Raw genomic sequence first — 23,659 nt, 5'->3', positions numbered from 1 at the left:
CTCATGTGTAAGCATCCTCATTTTTTTCATGCAAATATGTTATTAAGCCATATGGATTAACAAAGTCAGTGTTAAATTCACTATAAAGCCATATGGTTTAATATTAATAGCGTATATGCATTAACTTTATTAAACCATATGACTTAATAACATGTCACGCATAAGAAAAATTGAGCATCATAAGCTCCCCCCCCCCCCCCCCCTTCATCACTGACCGATATAAGTTTTCCTCCTACGTAACGGGACATTAAATCCCAACGTAATATATTGCCTCACACTTACCCAAAAGCCTTGTGATATTTCAATCCATCATTAACATTATATCCTTTTCTCCCTCCTAATATTTTTCATGAAACATTTACTTTATGTGTTGTGGAAGTGTGGATTGAGCAACTATCAATATTATAGTGACTGCAACTTGTTGAGAAGTACAAATATAGTGATAAACAAATGTAAAATAAAAAAAATGACACAATAATTTATGTCGTTCGATTTAAAACCTATATCTACAGACAAAAACTAAATAATAATTTTATAATTTTACTATGAAATAGGAGTAATAAAATTAAGAATTACTCTCAAAATTTAAAAACCCAATACACTCAAATGGATCCTCTTGAGACTCAAAAAAATGTTAGATATAAACTCTGGAAGAATTCACTTGTAAATACTTTCAACTCTCAAAATTTGTAATATCTTAACTCTCAAGAATGAAGCTCTATTTATATGCATCTCATGGCTTTGACCTCCAACAATTGCGATTCAAAATCCGCTGAGACAAGCCGCCATTTTGTTAAACAAATCTTGACAAAAGGAGCATAAATTGCTCTCACGTGGAGATAGCCACTCTCATTGCACGTATTAAACCTATGCGGCTTTTTCAACAATTTTGTACGTACAATTGCCGACAATGGTTACCGGCCTCACTGTTTAGCATTTAATTGCATGAGTACAAGTTTACCATTTGATCTTCACACTTTTACCATGCAATTACTAACTTGTCCGGTTTGTCATAAATGTTTTCCCATATTCAAGTCAAATATTTCAACATTCAGCAAAATTGATGAAAATAGTTGTGGCAAGGTCGTTTTGCTTATATCCCCATGGCCCGAATCCCAACAATTAAGACTATCCAACAATTTCGTACAGTCTGTAGGAATTCACATCACGTACACAATAATGATAATTTATTAATCATATGTATGGACGCTCAGACTATGTTTCGGGACAGGTATGTTGCAGAGACGAATGTTCTAACCAGGTAACTTTTGTTGGGGTTCTCCCTGCTAGTGGCCACTTGGGTCTACTGCAAGTATTTGAAGGCCGGTCTGCTTGATGAGGCTGAGAAGTTTATGAGTTCTACACCAGTCAAATGAGATGTTGTGCAGACTACTGATGAAGATTTAATGTGGATTTGAGAAAGATGCAAAAGAAAATTACATAGATATTCATATCACAACAACAGAGGGAAAAAAAAAGAATATGTTGAAAATATTATATCAAGTTCTGTACTTTTATTTATTTTTCAGAAATGAGTTATGATTCAACAAAGCTCTTCTCCATAAACTTTACAAATTCCTTAAAATCTATCCTTCCATCTCCATTTTTATCAAAAGTTTTGATCATTTTCTTGCAATTCTCCAGCTCAAATCCCTCTTTCAAGCCCAAAATACAGAGCAATCTCTGCAACTCCATGGCATCAATGAAGCCATCTTTGTTCTCATCAAACACATCAAAAGCTTCTTTCACCTCCTCCAAGCTTGGCTCTTTCTCCTCAAACAACCACGAAAGCTCAGCAGAACCCAGCTTCTGTGGAAGCTCCTCATCTTCAAAGCTGCAAAAAAGTGTCAACTTTCGCATGACCATTTCCACTTCATCTCTAGAGAGACTCTCATCATCATGTTCCTTCTTATTGAAGGAAGCTTGTTTGCTCTTCTCATCCCAATTTCTTGACTTACAAGACTGAACGGATTGGAGAAAAGAACTATACAATAAAAACCTATAAGACAATATAACCTGAATGAATGCAGAAAATTGATTAAAGGGGTGTTGGTTCTTTTTTGCTGATGATTTCAATTTCTTCAAAACATCTCCCACAATTTTGTTTACGAGTTGTGCCTCAGACCTAGCAGGTGCGAAGATGGACAGAAATTAGTTAAATTTAAATTATACTGACGGAAACAGAACAACGAGACGCATACAAATTTTTCTTTAACAGAATACACGAATGGTTAACAGATACCTGATTGTCATGGAATCCCATCCAGACAGATTGGATGCTTCGGTCAACGCAGCCCTCCATTTCTGAATCTTTTCTGGCATGTTCTTGAACTGTTTTTCATGCTCAACAAACGGATCCCCAAAACTTCCATTTTGCTTCCGTACATCCGATGGATCTACGTGATAGAAAATTGGAATAACAATTTGACCATTTATTTTCTTGCAGTCAAGAATCTTGACAAGTTCATTCAGGCACCAATCTGAAGAAGCATAGTCCTTCGAGAAAATGATTATCGAAACCTTTGAGCCTTGGATTGCCTGTAACGACCCGCCCCGACCTCTACAGAGCGAATCTTACTGATAAATGCTTAAAAAATAAAATAATAATAAATAATCCTTTACAAGCCATTAAAAATCATATCCTTAAAAAATACAACTGCAGCGGAAGAATAAATTCATGTCAAACCATCTAATTCCTCCATTCAAGTCCTTCTTGACACTCATCACGAATCAATCCTGATTTATGAAAACTGAATCACAATAAATTATAATGAGTACGAAACTTAATAAGTAAACCAGTTTTGCATATACCAAAATACATACATACATATATACAGTGCACATGAATGACGTGCCGTAATATTTGAAAACATCGTAAAATAAATCATCGAAATCTCATTCTGTCTTTCTCAAACTTTCACTTTCTCTTTCAAACCACTTACTTGAGCTACCTTCATTCGATTACCGCTTAGCAGGACACTCTCTTAACTTTCATACTCTTTGGGCTTCTCGCCAATGCGTCATTCGCCCACTTATCTCATAACTATATCTAGAGTATCCTCCACTAAGCCAGTAACGAATTCAAGCATCCAAGCTAAAACTGTAAAACAATCTTTCTTTCTTCAAATTCCGCTTGCTAAAATCAACTTTCTCATTTTACAGAAAACATAATACATTTTCGTGCTCATGCCAATGAAATATCCACACATACGTATGCCCATGTCCATAAACACACATAACAACATATCATATCAACATATCGTATAAACACATGGGCAAGACATATAAATCAATATCCGTACATATATCAAAATAGACTTTTCAAACATGTCAACACATATATATTGTTTATTGTGATTCGTTTGGAAATCTAGTTTACTTACCTCCTGGTAAACCAATCCTCGAGTAACAAATCCACATCGATATCATCGGCTTATAAATAAATAAAAATACTCTCATAAGAATAAAATTAAATCATAACCATAAACTCCAATATTCTCAAATTCCTCAATATAATCGCATTCCATACTTAACCTCAAATAATCTTAATTTAAATCATAAATAATCAAAATACTCACAATTCTTGAAATTACGAAATTACCCCCCAAATATCAAAATTACCAAAATGCCCTTGAATTCAATATTACCAAAATACCCTCATATTAAAATTACCAAATTAACCTCAAAATCATAAATTACCAACTTTATCCTCAATTACAGCAATTACTAAAATACCCACAAAATCTGAAATTACAAAATTGCCCTTAGACTCTGAAATTACCAAAATACCCTTGCCGGTCAACGTCACCGGAATTCATCCGACGGCGACGGGAAGCTCAGAACTGAAAGTTCAAGCCACGCTGAGTCCAATGGTGGCGGTGGTGACCTACCACGCGCGGTAACGACGGCAAATCGAGCTCCCGAAGTCGTGAATTGTCCAACGGCCGATCAACCGCAAAACGACGTCCCCGGCGTCAGGGGTTAGTCGGAAATGGCAGAGGGCAAGGTAAGGAACAAAACCCAAGTGATGGCTTCACCGGAAACCGGCGAAATCACGGCAAATCGCGCCGGCGACTCCGCGGAACTTCAAAGCTTCGATCGGTGGCTTTCCGATCGATTTCCGGCGGCAAGGACGACATGGATAGGTAGCTCGTCTCTCCAACTTCGAATCGGTACCAAGCTTGCCCGGAACGGTGGCCGGAAATGGGAGAAATCACCGGGTCAAAGCTGCGGGTTCCGGGTCGGATCCGGGTCAAACTCGGGTCAACTCTTTTCCTCTCTTTCTCTCGTCTCTTCTCACTTTCGTTCTCTCTCTCTTTATATATATATCTAGGTGGAGAGTCAAAAACGCGGGTGTGGGGTATTACATTGCCTTCGAAATGGCAGGTGAAATCTTTTCTCCCCTGCTAATCTCTTCATCATCAATAAATGTTTTGATCTTCTTCTGACAAAAAGCAGCGTAGAGATGACTAGTTAAATTACAACGAGTATCCTCCCCTCTGAAACTGAGGAAGACATCATATTTGCAAGAAGAAGATGGCGTTGAAGCCATGAAACAAATTTCTGAAATTTGGTATCAGAATGTAAGTCTATTTTCTCTACCAATTGATTTTCCTATGACTTTCTAGTTTCCTAAGTTTCCTTTTCTTGTTTTCATGGAGGAACTTCCAATAAACCATAAAATAAAAACGAGTCATTTTTTTTAACAGTAATTAGACGACTGTGTTTCAAACAATGGAATAACAGTATGCCGCTAAACTCCATAAAAAGGCTTTGATTTCTATTTTGGCCGGCCATTTAGAATAATGTCATTTCGTTTAATTAATTATTATAAGCTGACAAAGACTTAATAATAAAATTTGATCGGGATTAAGAAATCTTAAAATTTAAATATAAATAGAATTAATAATCTGTGTCACTAACTAACAATAACCCCACTAGACTAGCTGCTAACAGAGCCATCATCTCTTTCTTTCTCTCTCGATTGGTCAGCTACAAAGATTAACGATACAATGTGTGGTGTTTTCCTTGGCAACTTCAGATTCCTCCCAGGGTTGAAGTATTTCTTAGGCGAGCTGTTTCAGATTTGTTACCAACTGCAAATCTCCTGGTACATAAACAAGTCTCTTCCACTTCCTCTTGATTTTGATGTGGCTTTCATTGCGAGTTTTGACTGTGGCTTTTTGGAAACATTCTCTTTTTTAAGGAGTTTGCAGCAGTTGGTCAGGTGAATCTTTGTGGTCACTATCGTTGCGTGCTAGTATTTGTGATTGGGGGCTGGGCAGTGTGTGGGGTTCTAGTAACCAAGCTCTGCTCTCAAATGAGTTTGACAAGCCATTAGCTGTGTGGTCACAAGAGTCCCATGGGGAGAAGTCTCACTTTGCTGTTGACGGTCATATCGAAAAAGGTTCTAATAACTTATGGTCATAACGAAGGATTTGAATTACATCTGATTGCCGCCACCTTAGTTCAAGTTGAACATAGATGCTGCAGTGTGCTGGCAAAGCGGGACTCGGGACTGTTGTGAGTGATTATGCAACAAATGCTGATGATTTCCCTCCGTTCTCCTTGATTGATCAAACTGCGTTAATTTTTATCTGAACATTTACAACCAATTCAAAGTTTCAAACTTTATAGTGAAGAAATAACAAAAATAATAAAATTACTTGATGATTAAGGCAAGAAGATGATGTTTGAAGCCATTGACAACAGCTGCTAACACATCATATCAAAGAAATTGAAAGCAACTACTGTACCTACAAAGCTCAGCAGCCGTAAGCCTTTATTTTAATATCTCCGCCATGCATGCATAACCTCCAAACTAGTCCGACTTTGCCTATCGTCAGTTTGTCAGAAATCAGTGTCCAATTAAACAATCTTTAGCACAGCATTTAATTATACAAATGGCGGTTAGAATGCTAAGATTTTCTGCTCATCAACACTGTGGTAGTTCTGGCAGAGTGATTGTAGTCCAGAGCTTTCCTCTGGTTTGTTGTCTCTGATTTTGCATTAACTTTGGAGTCAGAGACCGCAGCTGGCTTCTGGATAACTTGGAATCGGATTGATGAATACTTTGGAGGCAAATTTGCAAGGCTGGCTTTCGCAAATTCATCTGGTTTACTTTGAACTTCTTCAGAAAGTTTTCCCTTCTTCGAATTGTTGCTATAGCCTTCACTGCTTCCACTTGCAAATTGAAACGAGGTCGTGTTATAATTTCTTTTGTTTCTGGAATATTAAACTTTCGGGGGTCCGCTAGTGTGTGAGATTAGAATCTTGGAAAATTTTCCGTGAGTGAATAGAAATAAATACAACTTAACCGACTCTTAGCAGGTATTGGATTTGGGGAAGGAGTTAGGAGACTTACAATTAAATAACGAAAAATTCTACAATGGCGTGATTAAAATCAATTATATAAGTCATGTCAAAATCAGTCGTGCGAAATAAATATATGAGTCCTTCTCTATTGCGGACAACCTCATTTTTTTTTTCATACGGATATTTTTTTAAGGCATATCGATTTTTAATTTTCTTATTATATGGCTTAAAAACATATCTGCATTTAAAAAAATAAAAGCACCCGCATCTGAAGAATTTATTAGTATTAAACATCTGCAAAAATCATATGGCAATCTAAACAATACTGAAAGCAAGAATAAGAAGATTAAACTATCTGAACTTTTCTCACATCTCAAGAATTTAATTCACCTTAATGCTTACGAAGTAAAATATTTTATAGCGCAAAATGATAAGTGCTTTTGTATACGGTTAATATTGACAACGACAATCTAGGATAAAAATTTTAAACGACATGGGGGTTAAAACAGAAATCCAAATTAAATTAAATCAAATTTATTTCACCAAGGGAAGATCTTCTCTTTTTTTAGGTGTTGAGAGGAAGAGATTAATTATTAAGGAAAAATTAATAAAAAGGATAAAGAAATAGAGATCAATTGGAGCATTTTAGACATACCTAAGGGAAAAGAGTATGTGAGAAGGAGTGACTCATTTGTTAGGGAGTGTTGACTTCGTCGTCTCTGCAAATTCTCTTGGGACTCGGTTCCAATTCCTCTTCATCAGAAGTTCCACTTGCGCTCGCCATATCATCCAATTTCCAAACTTGGGTAGCAAAATTGAGGGTAAAAGTGTTGGGTTTGGTCTCGTTGGGATTTGCATATACCGGACACACCCCATAACATTTCACCTTGTCCACTCTCGAGAGGAACTCAAAGGAGACAGTTGTGTGGTGGTTATCATCAGGAAACCCAACTTTCCCGCAGGGACTAAACCCAAGCACGACATGATCCGTTTTAGTCACCTGATAACCACCAACCCATCCTTCCTCAAAGCAACAGCGACGACCACGTTTCCTTCTACCGAGAGTCTTCGTTTCAAAGCTGTATCGAAAGTCGACGTCAAACCCACTCCGTTCTGAATCACATGACACGAGAACAGCACAGAAAGCAAACCCAACTAAAGTTTGACGACAATGTTGCGGCATTTGAAGAGTTAATAAAGATCCTGAACTTTGATTGCTGAACCACTCTGGAATCTCGCTCCCTGGTAAAATTATGCTGGGACCCCCGAGTCTACCGCGTTCCTGTAAAAAAATTATGATTTCGGATGTAATGAAGAGGGAGAGAGGATCGGAGAGAAGAGAGAGAATTACATATATATACCATTTCCAATTCATAAAGTCGTCTCAGTGATGCAATTGCCATATGCTGAATCCTTAGTTGTGAATCTGCCAAATTCCTGTTTGCTTCTTCAGCCAGTTTCGAGCAATTAATAAGCCAGAACTCACTGGACGAAGTGATTTGATGCCTCGAAAAGTGAAATTCAACTTCATTACGGGAGTGTTTGGATAGCTTTTCAAGTAGGGATGCATCTAGTTCTTCTAGACATGATGGAATCTCTGGCAAAGATTGTAGTCGCTGGCAATTACTTGCATCTAATAATTCCAAACTTGGTGGGAGCTCTGGTAATGACTGAAGCATATTGCAATCGCTCAAGAAAAGTTCTCTCAGCCGTGAAAGTTGCTTGATACTTGCCGGTAAACTCTCAAAGTTATTTCCACTTAGATGCAACCATTCCAATGACGATAGACAGCCAATCTCTTGCGGAATAGCCGTTAAACCACAGTTATCTAAATCTAACCAATTCAATGAAGATAAACCGGATAACAACGATGCAGGCAGTGACCCCAAACCTGATAATAAGGGTGGTAGTTGACTAGTGGCAGATCCATGTGCACCCACGTACTCATGAAATTTTAAATTGCCAATATTATCTGGTTCAGAACAGCCCTCTAAGCCCTGCGTTCCAAGCCCTTCTACATTTTCAAATGAAGATGGTCGCTGCTCTGTAATTTTAGCCCTGCCTAAATTGATTTGATTTAAATGTTCCATCTTCTCCAAGCTTTCTGGGAAACTCTCGAGGTTTAAGCACCCGTGAACAGAAAGCCAAATCAGAGATTTCAATTTACAGATGCTAGTTGAAACCCTTTTCAGCCTTGTGCATCTACTTATAGTTAAGAGTGTAAGATTAGTTAGGCATTCTATTGATGAGGGAACTTCTTCTATTGCCGTCTCGAATAAGTATAGCGTCTTTATATTCCCAGAAATCTGTGGGAACTCTGTGAGATTAACACAGGAGGAGAAATCAATACTTATTGGACAAACAAAATGAAGGTTGCTTGGAAATGACCTAAGACTTTTGCAGCCCCTAAAACACAGCTCAGTGAGATGGTTGAAATTTTGGATTGATGAGGGAACACAAGCTAAGTTCGTACAATTCAAAAAGTTTATTCTCTCAAGATTTGGAGTTTCCGACAGGTCTGGCATTCTAGTAAGATATTGGGAATGGCCAAGATCAATAGATTTTAACTTGAAAGCTTTCTGTAACAAAAAATAAACAGATTATATTAAATTAGTACCACTGAATTTCACAATTAATTTTATATTATTTAAAGAAGAAAAAAGTAATTAATGTTTTGGTACTAGAACACCATACCTTTTTTCCTTCCCAAATTTGCTCAATTTTACTGTAAGGCAAATTGAGCTCAACAAGGTTCTCCAATTCAACATCAAATGGTAGTGTTTTCAAAGGATATCCGTGCCAATGAAGATACCTCATATCCTCAGGAAAATATTCCAAACCTTGATCAAGATGCACTTTAGAGCTTATAATTTGAACATCATTAGGCTTGGGCATATAGAATTTAAGCAATCTGAGATTGGACATTTTTGCAAAGGTTTGAGAATTTAGATGAATATCATTTATCTTGGACAGATCAAGGAATATGCCTTCAATTTTATCGGTCCCCTAACAACATAAGCAAAGAGTGAGTAAGCATAAAATTTACCAAAACTTTTGAAAATTTGATTAAGAGCTTCCTAATCGTGTGTGTGTGTATATATATATAATCATTCTTAGATGCGGATGCCCTTATTTTATTTTAATGCAGACACGTTGTTAAGCCGTACGACTTAATAGAGTTAATTTTCAATACACAATAAAGTCGTGTGGTTTAATAGGCTTAATAACTGACTATATTAAACCTCACGGTTTAAAAGTGTTTTAACATGAAAAAAAAAAAAATGAAGGCCCCCACACGTACATACATACAACTATGTTTGGACATTGGATAAAAGGTGGAATTAGACTAATTTAAAGGATAAAAAAAAAATACAATCCAGAGTGATGTTTGACTGTCATGACTAATAAATTAGTCTAAATTTTAGTCTAACATTCATGGGATTATTAATCCTCATTTTCACATGGGTTTAAATAGGATTAACTATTTTAATCTAAATTTGCTAATAATATCAAAATTTTATTCAATAATTTATTTTCACTAGTATGTGATATCAAACATAAAAAAGAATTCAATTATTTATTTACAATAATATTAAATATTTAATTTAACTTTTTTTAAAATAAATATATTATTTAAATAGTTATTTTAGTGTCATTAGATTAAAATTTACATAGTCTTTTCTAACTCTATACCTAATAGGAGAGAAGATTATATAATCTAGTATAAGCCAATCGAATCTAATCCTAAAAGTTAATTGAGTCTAATCTGGTCTTCTAAACATAGCCTAAGTGTTGGGTTATTTGAATTCATTGGTGATCATCCTCCTCTCTTCTACTTTTTAGTTTTTAGCTATTTTTATTTTATTTTTATCTAAAAATTTAGGGTAAACTTCAATTTATTCCATAATTAGAATGACAATTTTTAATTTATCTCTAGAAATATAGAAACTTTAATTTATTCTAAAATATAATTATCGTTTCATAAATTTTAGCAGCCAAAAATGTAATATTATATATATATTTTTTTTTTTACAGTTAACTAACTCATGGAAAGTCAAAATTTTATATTTTATATAGATTAATTTCTTCTATAAAAAAATATAGATTAATTTCAATAACACCTAAATGTTTTAAGAAATTTCAACATAAACCTAAATATTTTAATAAATTTCTTTTTGACCAACAAAAATACCATATCACCCTTAACATTTTTATGCTTACACAGAAAAATAAAATTAACTCTTAAAGGGATATTCACATTCTACGTCATCATTTATTGGGAAAAAAATATAATTTGGAATATAAAAAATTTAAATTAATTTTCTTTCTACTTACAAATAGTTAATAAAAAATAAAATAAAATATACAAAATTCAGTAAAATCACCAAACCCCAATCTGAAATCCAGTTGTTGCTAATCTCAAATCCAATTGATGAAACCCAAACCCTAAAATGTTAGTTAATTTTAATCTTTTTTTTAAAGGTATTCTCCCATAATCTATTAATTCATTCTTTACAATTTTAAATTTAAGTTTCATTCTTTATAATTTTAAATTTAAGTAATAGAATAAATATTATACAATGCATTTTTTTTCACATTAAATAAATAATTTATCAGCTTTGTACGTGTAATAAGGTATAAATAATTTTACATAATTTCAGATTTACATATAGAAATTTATTATTTTGAAAATATTATTTATAAACTCCATAATGAAATTTAAACAACTATCCAAGCATTTATTTAATATTTATTTATTTTTCATTTTGATATTGTCAAAATTTTTATAAAACCTTATCTAATTTACACGAAAAACAAGATAATAATATCTCCTAATCATTTTTATACTCAATTTTAATGTGATATACTTTCTCAATATTATGGATAATTAATTATAGAAGTAGACATGGAAATAATAGTAATAATTAGAGAATTATAAAATATTGATGTACTTGTGGAATAAATTAAGGGATTTATCTTTCTAAAGTTCATAGGCTTTGTTGTATTTAAGAGGTTGTGGCTCTCATGGATGCGCAACTAAATCATACATTATAATCACCCAATATCAATAATAAAAAATGCTCTCAAAATTCCCTATATCTTCCTTATTCGTATTATTTAATAACTTAGCCAATAAATAAAAATATTTACTAAAAGAAATAAAATAAAACAACTACGATACAAAGAAAAAAAAAACATGAAAGTCTAAATATGAATCACGGGTTGCATGAGAAGTAGAGATGAGGATAACCATTGATGGGATGGGAGGGTAAAATAATAATAATATTATTATTTCTGACATTTTATAAAATTAGAGGGACTGCAATGTTAATTACCTAAGTAAATACATCATACCGTTACTTTTACTTTTGCAATTCTTTAGTTGGATCTAACCGTCAGGTCACAAAAAGACAAAAAAGAGTGATACCATACCACTGAGGCAACTTAGCTGGACCCTTTTGTAAGTGAGGTACATAAAGATTTGAATTCATTTTATTTTAGAAACAATAGGAATAAAGAACATATGCGACCAATAAAAAGTTTAACTATTCTTATTAATAAGGATATTATCGTATTTTATTAAGGGTCAATTTGGGAATGTTGTAACTTCAAAAGTAATTGTTGTTAGCTGAGATGTAAAAATAATCAATTGTGAAGAAAATCAGTTAAGTGTTAGGTAAACTTTTTTTTCAAAAGTACTGTAAATTTTGAAAGCAGTTATGGACGTTTGGTAAATTTTATTGTTAAACTGCTGAAAGAAAACAAACGACTAAAATATACATAATGTCGGATAAAATTTACTTATACATATAAAAACATGTACATATAATATTTTTAATTATATATTATAATAATTTTTACTAAAAATAAAATTTATAATCTATTGATTTTATTTTTTTTCTTAAAACAATTGACAATTAAATTTATAATATAATGAAACAAATTTAATAATAAATCAACCAACAAATTGATATTAATAAATTTATATTGATGAATTATAATAAAATTTTATTAAAATATGATTTTATTTTCAATTTGAATAACGATAATTTTGGGTTTAGGTAATAATTTTAAGGATAATTATGAAATTGTATTAAAGGATAAAATTGATTCTTAAAATCAGAATCTAAAAGTTACTCATTCCCTACTTTTCAAAATCAGTTGTAAGAGGGGCTGATTTTGACAAAAGTGATTTTGATTTTTTTTTTATCAAGCACTAAAATTTGCTTTTATATTTTTAAAATCACTTTTAAGCCTTTAAAAACAATCACAAACGGACCCTAAGCCAATATTAATCAGTAGTTGAATTTAATATATTTTAGAGAATAAGTTAAAATTTTCACATTTTTAAGAATAAATTTAAGATTATCATTCTATTGCAAGTAAATTAAAGTTCATGCAAAAGTTTAGTCTCAAAGCTGAGATTATGAAAGGTAAACGAATTCATGCACCACTGTACAATCCATGCTAATTAACAAGCTTTTGGATTCCCTATTGGTTAATCTAATTTCATTGATTGCAATGATAATCTCATTACGTTTAATTGCCTAAAAACTAACCTAGGCTTTTTATTTTGAAAGATGTGTTTTCTATTACCAAGTAATTTGCTTGCGATGCTCCTAAGTTGTTCAACAAAAGTTTTAAATGATATTATAGTGAATGGGCGCAAAAAGCAATTTAGGGGCCTTGTAAGTAACATCGACTAAGGATAATTTTGGCAAATTAAAACTTGGTTTTGGAGAAAAAATTTTAGAATATCTCTGTATTATAACTAATTGATACATACATGCCATGCGTAGTTGAATTTAATATAACCACTACTTACATAATAGTTTTTCAAACTAAATACACATATGTTATAATATTATTTACTTATTGTATGTACCTCTTATGTATTCTAAAATTTCTCGCTTTGGAGAAGAAAAATTAATAGTAAAAGTCAAATCAGTGATTCTTACCTTATTTTTCTTTAGCACGTGATAGACATCATTGTGATCCCACAGCCTGCTACGTTTGCATGGTTCTTTGACAGATTCTTGGCGAACGATTATCTGACCCATCTCTTGCAATAAATCATGCATCCGTAGCCGATTCCCATATGACGATATTGTGATGAGTGACTTGTCAATGAGAATGTTCAGTCGATCACGTATGGACATAGGATCGTCTTGTATCCTTGTCACGAAGTCTATATATTCTCCATTAAAGAAACATGCGATGTCAAGAAATATTTCCTTCTCTTCTGAATTCAGCTCATCATAACTGATTTTCAACACCTTATAAATACTCGGTTCTGAAATCAATTTCAAGTTGTGCAATTTATCTTCCCATTGCTGTTTGCTCTTTTGGTGAAGGGAAGAACCCAAAACTTCGAGAGCCAACGGATTGCCATCGGCATAACACACTACTTCCTGTGAGAGCTCAAGAAGATCATGAGAGCGATTGTTTTGTCTAAAGGCTTTTCTACAAAAGAGCTCGAGAGCTTTACTGTGTTGCAATCCCTTGACCTCAAATATGTTATCCACTCCACATTTATCAAGTACTCGTTTATCTCTAGTAGTTATAATGATTCTACTTCCAGGGCTAAATTTATCAGACCCTCCAACTAAATTTTCTAATTGAGCGAATCCATCATGAACATCATCAAGAACGATCAACACTTTGATCCGTTGGAGCCTTTTCCGGATATTCTGGGGTATAGTGGGGGTTCCTATTTTGAGATTTTCTCCTAATACTCGAGAAATAACCTCATCTCGAACGTGAATGACTCCCATTTTATTTGATTCTTCTCTGACGTCCGCCACGAAGCACTTGCCTTGAAAGTCTCTTGATATTTGATGGAAAACAACACTAGCAATGGTTGTTTTACCGACACCGCCCATGCCCCAAATTCCTACGATTCGAACATCGTGAGATTCGAGACACAGCAGTGATTTCATTTCCTCAATTCGTGAATTTAATCCGACGAAGCTATCTAAATCAGTTGAGTTTGACATATCTTCCAATTTCTGGGAAATATCTTCAACAATGTTTTCCACTAGTTCCGCCTCGTTCCTGGCAAATTGTTATGAGATAATAAGACATGAATTACGGAACAATGGTATATTTATTTCTTTAATTAGCATTGATAATATTTTTAAAAAATTTTAACTTTCTATTTATATTTTCTAATGCGCTGTAGTGGTTAACTTATCAAATATATATGATAAATTATTTGTAAAGTGACTATTTAATAATGTAAAATTACCAAACATTTTACCAAAATATTTATAAAGCATATTATTTAGGAAACTCAGGCAATATTATTTAGGAAACTAAAGCAATCCCAAACATGCCCAGGAAAGGATCCTCTCATAATTTGATCATATCCTAATCCAACATAAGCGTAGCTCAGGCTATAAAGCATTAATGTTCTTTTATTGATTAAAAGAAAAAATGCCAAATTATACGAGGAATAGGAAGAGTTAAAAAGAGTGACCTGAAAGTCCTGGACTCATGATATCCAGATATATTTGATGCTTGGGTCAATGCGTCCCTCCATTTTTGAACCATATTTGGAAAGTTCTTTTCATACTCGTCAAAAGCTTCTCCGAAACTCCCACTCTGTTTTCGCACATTAGATGGATCCACTTGGTAGAAAACCGGTATCACAATTTGGCCATTTATTTTCTTGCAATCAAGAATCTTGACAAGCTCATTGAGGCACCATTTGGAAGCAGCATAGTCTTTTGAGAAGATAATTATCGAAATATCTGATGTTTCGATTGCCTTCAAAATGGTAGGCGAAATCTCATCACCTTTCTTAAGTTCTTCATCGTCAATGAAGAATTGTATTTGTTTCCGGTGTAAAGCTGCAGCTAGATGGCTGGTAAAGCCATTACGAGTGTCCTCCCCTCTGAAACTGAGGAAGACCTCATATTTGCTTTGAGCAGTAAGGCCGGAAGAAGAAGAAGAAGATGATGAAGCCATGTATGAAGGAAATTTTTGTGACTGAATTAAACAGAGAGTAGTGTTGAGTGAAAGTAAATATATGACTTTCCTACTTTGAGCTTTTATTACGCATAAATTATAATTAATTTCCTATTACTTTCCCGTTTCTTTCTTCTCTCTTTGGATTATTTTCCTTACAAATTTCATGTAGCTTTCCCCATCTGAATATATGAGAGAATGCAATTTGAAACTATGGGCTCCTTACAAATTTTTAATATATCATTTTGACTGTGTTGTTAAAAAATTAAAGAGCATCGCACTATTGACAAATAAACAACGTGTTCTGAAGAGGAAATTTCAATCTCTAGCAGGTTTAAAGTCTATCGAAACCGCCGAATATAATTTCAAGAGATAATGCAACGCGTTGGATTTATTTTCAATATTTGGAAAAAGAAAAACAACATCATAGTTAAATATTCGAACTATCTATTTTAAGATTAGGGTAATAAAATGTCCACCAGTTAATTGAAGCGGCAGTTTGTACAAATAAATAAAATTTCTAAATACTTAAAATTTTAACTGCCGAAAGTGACTTGACTTTTATGTAGCTATATTTTCCACGTAGAGCTGAAGTCAAAGTCAAAGTCAAGAAACAGAATGATAACGAAAGAAAACCCAATAAAAGAAAATTTGAAAAAATGTGCATGATGCATGATGGGTCCTCATGTCTTGTGTTATTTAGAGAGAAGAAGAGAAAAAGAGAGAGAGAGACCGAAAGTTTTAATGAAATCAATAAAATAAAAGCAAAGTAAAAAAAAATTGATAATATAGAAGCATAAGATTTTTTGTGCTCTTGGAACATTACTCTTCATCCCTGCATTATTTATTATAAATATATATAGTAGTTTTTTTGTCAAAAATTTTAAAATGCGTGAAAGTATTGGAAAACTTTAAAATCGCACGGCTTTAAAAACTTACAATTTTAAGTCTTTAAAACCATGCGGTTTTAAAGTTTACCCGCACTTTCCGGCACTTAAAAATTCCAAACTGAAACATTTATATATATATATAATAAAGAGTTAAAAAAAAAGGCACAAGAGTACACAAAAATATTCCATATATAAGAAGAAAAAGCACGTGGCGTCGACCTACCTACCACACACCGAAAATATTCCGTATAGAAGAAGAAAAAGCACTTGGCGACGACCCACCAAACCCCGAAGCGGGTCAAAATAAAGTCGCTATTAACTGATGTATCAGTCTGAGGATGCGAACGATCTGAATAATTGAATCAGCTGTCTACCCGTTGCAGCACATATACTTTGCAAGAGATAGAGTGTTGGAACTATTGAATATTGATATTCCAATTGAGGGCGTTGCTTTGCCTGCCTTCAAATGCTGGAATCATGCTTCTTGTCTTCTTTGTCCAGCACGCTGATTTGGAGCGTTGGTGGTGACATCTGCAATCATTGGTCCTTGAGCAATCACTTTCAATTCAGGAATCCCAAACCTTATAAAGTTTGGAATCCTCTAATTACTACGTTGTAAACTGTTTTTTTTTTTTTTCACGCATAATATTGTAGACCGACTCAAGTCAAGCCATTTCGTTTCTCTTTTACGGCGTGTGGAACAATGTATTATGTAGATAGGGTATTAGGCGAAGGGTTTCAATTAAACGAGAGGAATGCATCTCCAATGAATAATCTCTTCGACAACACAAAAAATTAATGCACACAAAAGAACTTTACATAGAACACGTACTTAAGATTTGATTGAAACAATCTGCAGCTTTGTTAATAGGCACCGTCATATTATTCTACCCTCAAAAAAATGTAATTTTGGTGTTAAAAAAAAAACTTCTTAATTAGGTAGCCTTTTTTTTTTTCCTTGGAACTTCGAATGGGTCTGAATTTTTCTAAAGTTCAAATAAGTTTGAACATAAATTTTGAAGTTCAAATAAGTTTGAATATACATATCTGAATAATATATTTATTTATTTTTTAATAGACATGTTTGATTTTTTCTTTTTAATATCTGAGTATAAGTAATATCTTGTTTGTTTTTATTAAAAAAAACTTAAATATGGTTATTTAACATTTATGCTCTCGTAAATCAGAAAAAAAAGAATTAGATATATATACATATATTGAATATAATATTTACTTTTCATTCAAACTTTTTTTTCTATTTAGATAAAAATAACAAAATTTTACTTTTTTTAGTCAGATGTAAATGTCTGATAATCATACATAAATTATAAAAAATAATCAAGTAAATTAAAAAAAAGTTCTGAAATGAATAAAATTTCAGACTTTAGAAATTTAATAAAGAAACTCTTAATTTTAATACTCTCTCTTTATTTTGTGATAAAACAGGGTGGTTGAAATTTATATTTAAGTCTAATTGTTAATGGAGAAGAGGAAATCAAGGAGTGATTGATTTGTCAAATATTATGGAGTAAATGGAGATTTCCGATGATTCTCTAGGTTCCATTCTTTGAAGCAACAACTTCAATGGTTAAGAGACTTACATCAAAGTGAGATATTTTTTTCACAATAAATGTAAAATACATTAGAAATTTTTTACCGGGATTTATAACTGTTGAAGTGAAAATTTCATTGCTGGGATATGCCTATTATTTTAACACCTAACTCGTATCAAACTTTATGGACACTGGAGCCCGATTAGTAACTTTCTCATGGGCCTTGAGCCTTCATGGGCAATCCAAACTGTAACTCTATGGACTTTAAAAGGTTTAAAAAGGATTCTTTAAATAAGATTTGATCAACCCGACCCGAAAATTACCCAAAAGAAATTAGATATCTTCCATCTTTCTTTTTCGCCCCTTAATATTTATTTATTATTTCATCGTCTCTTTCTTTTCTCTTTCACTCACGATAACAACAAATTCCGTACAATCCCTATATTTCCTCTCCTTTTTCATGGGTTCTCGACCGTTAATATCCTAGAAAATTAAAAAGAGAAAAGAAAACTTTTCCTCTATTTTTTTCTTTCTGGGTTTCTGAATTGTCCCCTCAAATTTTCTCGGATTTTTTTTCATCTGGGTATATCATTCAAAATGGGCAAAAACCAAGCGTACAAAGCCATGCAGAGAGCTCGCCTCGGTTCTTCCTCGGCTGCCCCTGATGAGATCGAGGACGGCATGGTTCGTACCCTTTCATACTAGTATTTCAAAATCAAAATCTTTCCCATTTTTCGAGTTTTTAATTTTTTAATTTTTTTATCATTATCTCGAATAGGCTAGTTGCTTATGCTTAGTGGTTTAGTAAATTTGTGTTTTTAATTTGGATTGTTTTAATAATCTGTCTAATTTTAAATTTCTGGCACATGCTTGTTGCTTGTGATTTGCATTGTTTCCTACAGTTTGTTGAGCTAAGTAATTGTTTTTTCTGCTTACTGGCGGGAAAAATCTGATTCAATTGGCTTGTTGGTTGGTGGTTTTGAGATACTGATTAGTGAGGAGTGAGCTTAGTTGGATTATTAGAAGTTCGTATGGTGCACTAGTTTTTAATTTTATGCTATTAACTGTTTCTCCTAGTCAATTTTTTACACCTTTATTGGGTTAGCTGCTTGCTAGCTTAACTGGTAAAACCTCTTCGAGTGCTTACAACAGTACAAGAGTAGTGATAGCAACTTTTGAGCTTAGTTTTTAAATTGAACGACAGAACAATTTCTTCTCAATACGTTTATTAGATGAAGTTAGTTGTTAGATTGTATAGGTTGTGTTTGGAATAAATTTAGATCCTAAATCAGCTCCTAGCAGAAGAAGTGCACAAGTGTATTACTCTTGACAAGCTTTTGACGAGTTAGCTGCTACGTTATTAATTAGCGAAGTGATCTGCACTTATACACAAATGTTTTCTTTCTCTCTGTTGGTATGATTGATTGCAAGTGCTTGCCAGTCCCACGGCCCTCTTTTATTTCTTGATTTAACGATCAAGGGCATGCTAGCAAGTTCTATTTATTTGAGTGAACAGATGATCGTTTAGTGTTCTTAGATGCTTAGTGCTGAAAATTGCTAATGGTGAGGTTAACTTTTTAAATTCATTCTTTATTTTAGGGTATCTTAGGAAAGGTTTTTCTTTTCGTCAATTAGACAATTCGATTGTTTTAAGTAATGCTGTAATATTATTTTGGATGACTATTTTTCCTGGAATATTTCTGATGGGGCCCTCGCAGGTGGATGGGTCTTTTCATTCACCAGAGTGGCATGCTGCTCGTTTGGCCAGCCTTAAAACATCTCACACGGTTACCTGGGAAGAGTTTAAAAAGAAACAAAAGGTAAGCTGCAATGCAAATTCATATATGTTTTTATTTTTATTTTTAAATTATTAACTGTTGGTGTAATCTTGCTACAATGTTCAGTGAATGCGATAAACATAATTCTCTGTGACTATGTCCTATGTGAAGAAACATATCCACATGCATGAATGTGAGAAGTTATTTAGAGTAATAGAAATAAAGAAATATATTTGGCACCTCTATTCGTCTGTGACATACAGAAGCTTATTCTATTTTTGATAATGCATTCTGATTTCGGATTGTAAAGTACTAAATTTCTTTTTGAAAAAGTTGGTTAGGTATTTGATTAAGCTGGAATTTAAATGGATTTGTCTTCGAAATTTTCCAGATAATTTCGCTTGTTATATATCTAGGATTATGATTTTCTGCAATTTGGCATCTACGAGTTTAAAAATGATGCAGTCTTTTGTTGTCTGGACTTTTAGGTTTGTTCGTAGCTACACCGGCTTTAAGATTGTGTTTGCCTTGTTCCTAAGTATCATAGAATTAGACTGATGGAGTGTTGCTGTTGCAGGATTTGTCAAATGTATTTAAACCCACTGTAGTTTGTTAACCTTGCAAGTCCAATTTTTCACAATTCATTTAGTCCCAAGTTTGGATGATAACAATCAGGAAGTTTGAATTTGATATTTATTTATTTATTTTGAAACTCTTCAACATAGCAAGGTATTGATTTATTGTGTGGTTGTGATTAGTGCAAACATACACCCTCCAAGTGAGAACCCCTGAAATTTGAGTTATTTTGCTTACAGAATACAATGGCCCCCTTAATCCCTCACCATGAAAGATGCAAATAGTAGGTCATAAGAGACTTAACCTTTCACCAGGTTAACTTGATGCCCCCTAAATATTCCAAAATCTTCTGTCTGATCTTAGAAACTCACATTATTATGATGTACATGCTAAGAAAATAAGAGAAGAAAAAGTTGGAGCTAGAGTCAATATTGCTTGCAAATGGTTCAGACAAAGCTGGCCAAAGGTCCAGCTTACCCTTTGCTTGCACTTTGGACTCTCTTATGACGCCCTGTATATTTCTTTTCTGTTCACATTAGAATTGTTACTGTAACCATTTTCTTATTCAGTTCCAAGTTTTCTGGATGCATACCTTCTGAATGTGTGCTAAGCTACTGGCGTTTGTGTTATTATGAATGGCATATTTGTCACTTATCTTTGTACTTGATGTGCTAGGAAGATGAACTGAGAAAAGGTGAACTGGAAAAAGATACTGATAGAATGATGCGAGAGTACAGAGCCCAATTAGATGCTGAAAGGGCACGCAAGCTGGCCCAAGGAAGGAATCACTCTGGTAGTAAGTCTGATCGTAAAAAAGGTATGTGTAAAAGATCTTAAGACAAGAACATGTGTCTCATTTCTTATGATTACTGACCCTTATTCTTTACCTCTCTACCGATGAATGCATTCTTGTAGATAGGAAGGATAGAGACTTAAAGAAACGCAGCAGCAAAAAGAGAAAGGTGCTTACTATTTCTAACAAGCCTTGCGTGTAGATTCTAGTTGCTGGTCATTGTTTCATATAAATTGCATATGTGACTGATATGATAATACTTATAGCACGGATTTTTTTAATTCCTTAACGATAAGCTAAGGGAACAACCCTCTATGCTCTTGCCTTCATGGATGTTTTTTGAAACTAGAAACACATGTTTCAGTCTTCTGTTCTAAATTAGTTTCCTGGTAAAAGCTTTTACATTTATTACTAGACAGTGGCCTAGTGGTACTGTTTTTTGGAGGATTAAAATTGCTTATCCATTTACTAAATATTGCATCACTGATGCAGTCCAAAATACGAAACAAACATATTCTCTTTGGGAGGTTGAGCAAGTTAGACTGTTTCAAATAATTGGACCATAGTTGAGTACCAACATGCATCGCTCCTAGTATTGTGGGGTTTGTGCTTTCCTCAAGTTTGACGCCCCTCGCTCCTTGTATTGTGCAGTTTGTGCTTTTTTCAAGTTTGTATTCATTCGCATCATATGGTTTGGCAACCTTATGAATCTGACTGTTTCATGTTTGAAATACAGTCCAAAGTTTTAATTTAGGTATTGACATACTTTGCACATGTAAATATAGTGATTTGAACTCTTACCAATAAAGTATGCTAAGAACCCTGTTTGGCCTAGCCTTGTGTTTTGGTGATTTTTTGCCTAGCCTTGTATTTTGGTGATTTTTTAAAAAAAAAAAAACTCAAAATTGTATTAAAGATGAAGATTTAAAACAGATAGTGGACCAGCTGTCCACTAAGAAAACAAAATTTTAAGACTATTTGTGCTATAAATGTATACCCAATCACCCCTATACAAAGCTAGAATCAGATATAGTTCCCTATCACAAAATCCCTACCTGGTTTAGATGAGTGAAGAAAAATCATGGATCTTGAAACTGTTTAGAAACTCATATCTGTCCATTTCGGTACTTGCAGTTTAAATATCAACTTCCAAGAATCTCCTGGAAGCTATTTTTTGTCATATAGTGTTAAAGGAGGGGACCCGTGCTTGAAGAACTGCATTGTAGCTCTTAGTTTGTAACATATTTTTTTATCTTCAGGTCAGTATATGACATTCTTGGAGGGGTTGATGAATCCATGGGAACTCTTAACTGCAATTTTGGTTGCTATAAACTGCAGAGAAAATTTAGTATTTGATTCGGACAGAATCAGTTGTTTCATTTTACAAATGACGAGAAGTGAAGATTTATTTTTAGTTTAGAGGCATCGAGAAAGATTAGAGACAGGACAGAGTTTTGTATCGGTGTTTAATTGTGGTACACTGTTGTCAATCTGAATTGCTTAACATATGGTTTAATATGTAAATTTTGTTGGTTTTACTGGTAATCTGGTGTACCATCTGGATATGTGGATTTGTTTCTCGCTTATAACTGTCTTTTCTTTTCAATGGAATTATGCAGTATCCTGGATTTACTGTTCTCTTTGGATTGTGTAATCACTAGCCAAATGTTCTATTCTTAGGCTTTTTATTTTTTATTTTTCATTTTCTATATATTTATTATTTTTTTAACAAAAATTACAGTTATAGTTAGATCTTCTGACTCAAAATCTTTCCTTTGCAGCATTCAAGGCGGAGATCTTCTGACTCAAGTTCCTCAAGTTCATCATCAGAATCTTCTAGTAGTGATGAAGAAGAGAGAGAATCAAGAAAATCAAAGTCCAGGTCCAAGAAATCAAAGAAGGAAAAGAAGCACAGGTCAAGGACCAAGCACTCTGGCAGTGATGATGAAGAGGCTGGTGGTCCTGTGCCGCTTTCAAGATTCTTTGAGAGCACGAAAAGTTAACAGCATCATCATTGAAGATATTGTCTTAATTCAGGCTTTATACAATAGGAGATTATTTGTTATTTTCCTGTTTCTTAAAGATCTGATTTGTTCTTTCTTTATTATGAGCTTGTGATGATATCTGTTTTCCTTGATTTTCAAATTAGAGTTTCAAATTCTGCTTTTCTTTGAAGTTGCGAGTTTGGAAATTTTCTGAAAGACTTGAGTGAACTGTATCATATAAATTTCTGTTACCATGTTAAGGAAATTTCTTGTGAGCTGAGAAATTGTTGCCAGAAATCCCTTTTGTAACCTTCTAAGCCCTAAGGTGTTCACGACAGGTTTTCATGTATTAACAAATTTCTCCATGGTTCATTTAGATAGCAGTTTCATTTACGCCGTAATGTAAAAAATGTCAATCCAGTTTGTGATATTCATTTCAATTTCAACTCTTTAAATTGCTGCAAGATACTGCTGAATAGAGATGTCCCAGATCGGCAGCATAAGCAAAATCGTGCTTATGCTTTACCGGAAAGGATTCTAAGGCAGACTGTAGATGACAGATGCCATTGTCGTTGGGGCGCAAGCATTTTTAGTTTCGCACTTGTAGTGTGTTTACTTATCAGGAATGACCGACTGAGAACTAGTCAAGAATGAAAGTAAATGATAAGTTTACTTGGTTTTATGAGAGATGGAATAAGAATTAAAATAGTGCGATTCACCGAAAATTGAGAATAATTATTAGAGTTTTTATTTCTATGAAAAAGATGAAAATGAAAATCTCATTTCTTAAAGTAAATAT

General features: G+C 33.5%; 4 protein-coding genes across 5 annotated transcripts; 1 reads left to right on the top strand and 3 right to left on the bottom strand.

Annotated features, from left to right (window-relative positions):
* Positions 1–1,471: 1,471 nt before the first annotated feature.
* On the bottom strand, positions 1,472–3,420 carry LOC102612433 (probable calcium-binding protein CML45). The gene is made up of 3 exons (XM_052436001.1): positions 3,384–3,420; positions 2,243–2,573; positions 1,472–2,125 (listed from the first exon to the last, which is right to left on the bottom strand). Exons 1-3 carry the CDS (start codon positions 3,418–3,420, stop codon positions 1,537–1,539), a joined length of 957 nt encoding a protein of 318 aa, XP_052291961.1. The 3' UTR covers positions 1,472–1,536.
* A 2,482-nt stretch (positions 3,421–5,902) lies between these two features.
* Positions 5,903–9,356, bottom strand: LOC102612132 (disease resistance-like protein DSC1). 2 transcript variants are annotated; one of them, XM_015525338.3, is made up of 4 exons: positions 9,010–9,356; positions 7,677–8,894; positions 6,971–7,597; positions 5,903–6,183 (listed from the first exon to the last, which is right to left on the bottom strand). In XM_015525338.3, exons 1-3 carry the CDS (start codon positions 9,238–9,240, stop codon positions 7,010–7,012), a joined length of 2,037 nt encoding a protein of 678 aa, XP_015380824.2. In that variant the 5' UTR covers positions 9,241–9,356; the 3' UTR covers positions 5,903–6,183; positions 6,971–7,009. The 2 variants fall into 2 exon arrangements, with proteins under 2 accessions (XP_015380824.2, XP_015380823.2); XM_015525337.3 differs by having other exon boundaries at positions 5,903–6,174.
* Positions 9,357–12,908: 3,552 nt separating this feature from the next.
* Positions 12,909–15,285, bottom strand: LOC107174452 (disease resistance protein RPV1-like). The gene is made up of 3 exons (XM_052436000.1): positions 14,795–15,285; positions 13,275–14,370; positions 12,909–12,935 (listed from the first exon to the last, which is right to left on the bottom strand). Exons 1-3 carry the CDS (start codon positions 15,283–15,285, stop codon positions 12,909–12,911), a joined length of 1,614 nt encoding a protein of 537 aa, XP_052291960.1.
* A 2,806-nt stretch (positions 15,286–18,091) lies between these two features.
* Positions 18,092–23,050, top strand: LOC102629357 (uncharacterized). Its single transcript, XM_006492728.3, has 5 exons — positions 18,092–18,412; positions 19,447–19,548; positions 20,758–20,899; positions 20,998–21,044; positions 22,657–23,050. The coding sequence occupies exons 1-5, from the start codon at positions 18,326–18,328 to the stop codon at positions 22,876–22,878; spliced, it is 600 nt and encodes a 199-aa protein (XP_006492791.2). The 5' UTR covers positions 18,092–18,325; the 3' UTR covers positions 22,879–23,050.
* Positions 23,051–23,659: the final 609 nt, after the last annotated feature.

The sequence above is a fragment of the Citrus sinensis genome, chromosome 3 (assembly GCF_022201045.2).
Source record: "Citrus sinensis cultivar Valencia sweet orange chromosome 3, DVS_A1.0, whole genome shotgun sequence".
Lineage (NCBI taxonomy): Eukaryota > Viridiplantae > Streptophyta > Magnoliopsida > Sapindales > Rutaceae > Citrus > Citrus sinensis.
The sequence above is the reverse complement of the archived record's forward strand: the minus strand, read 5'-3'. Positions and strand labels throughout refer to the sequence as shown.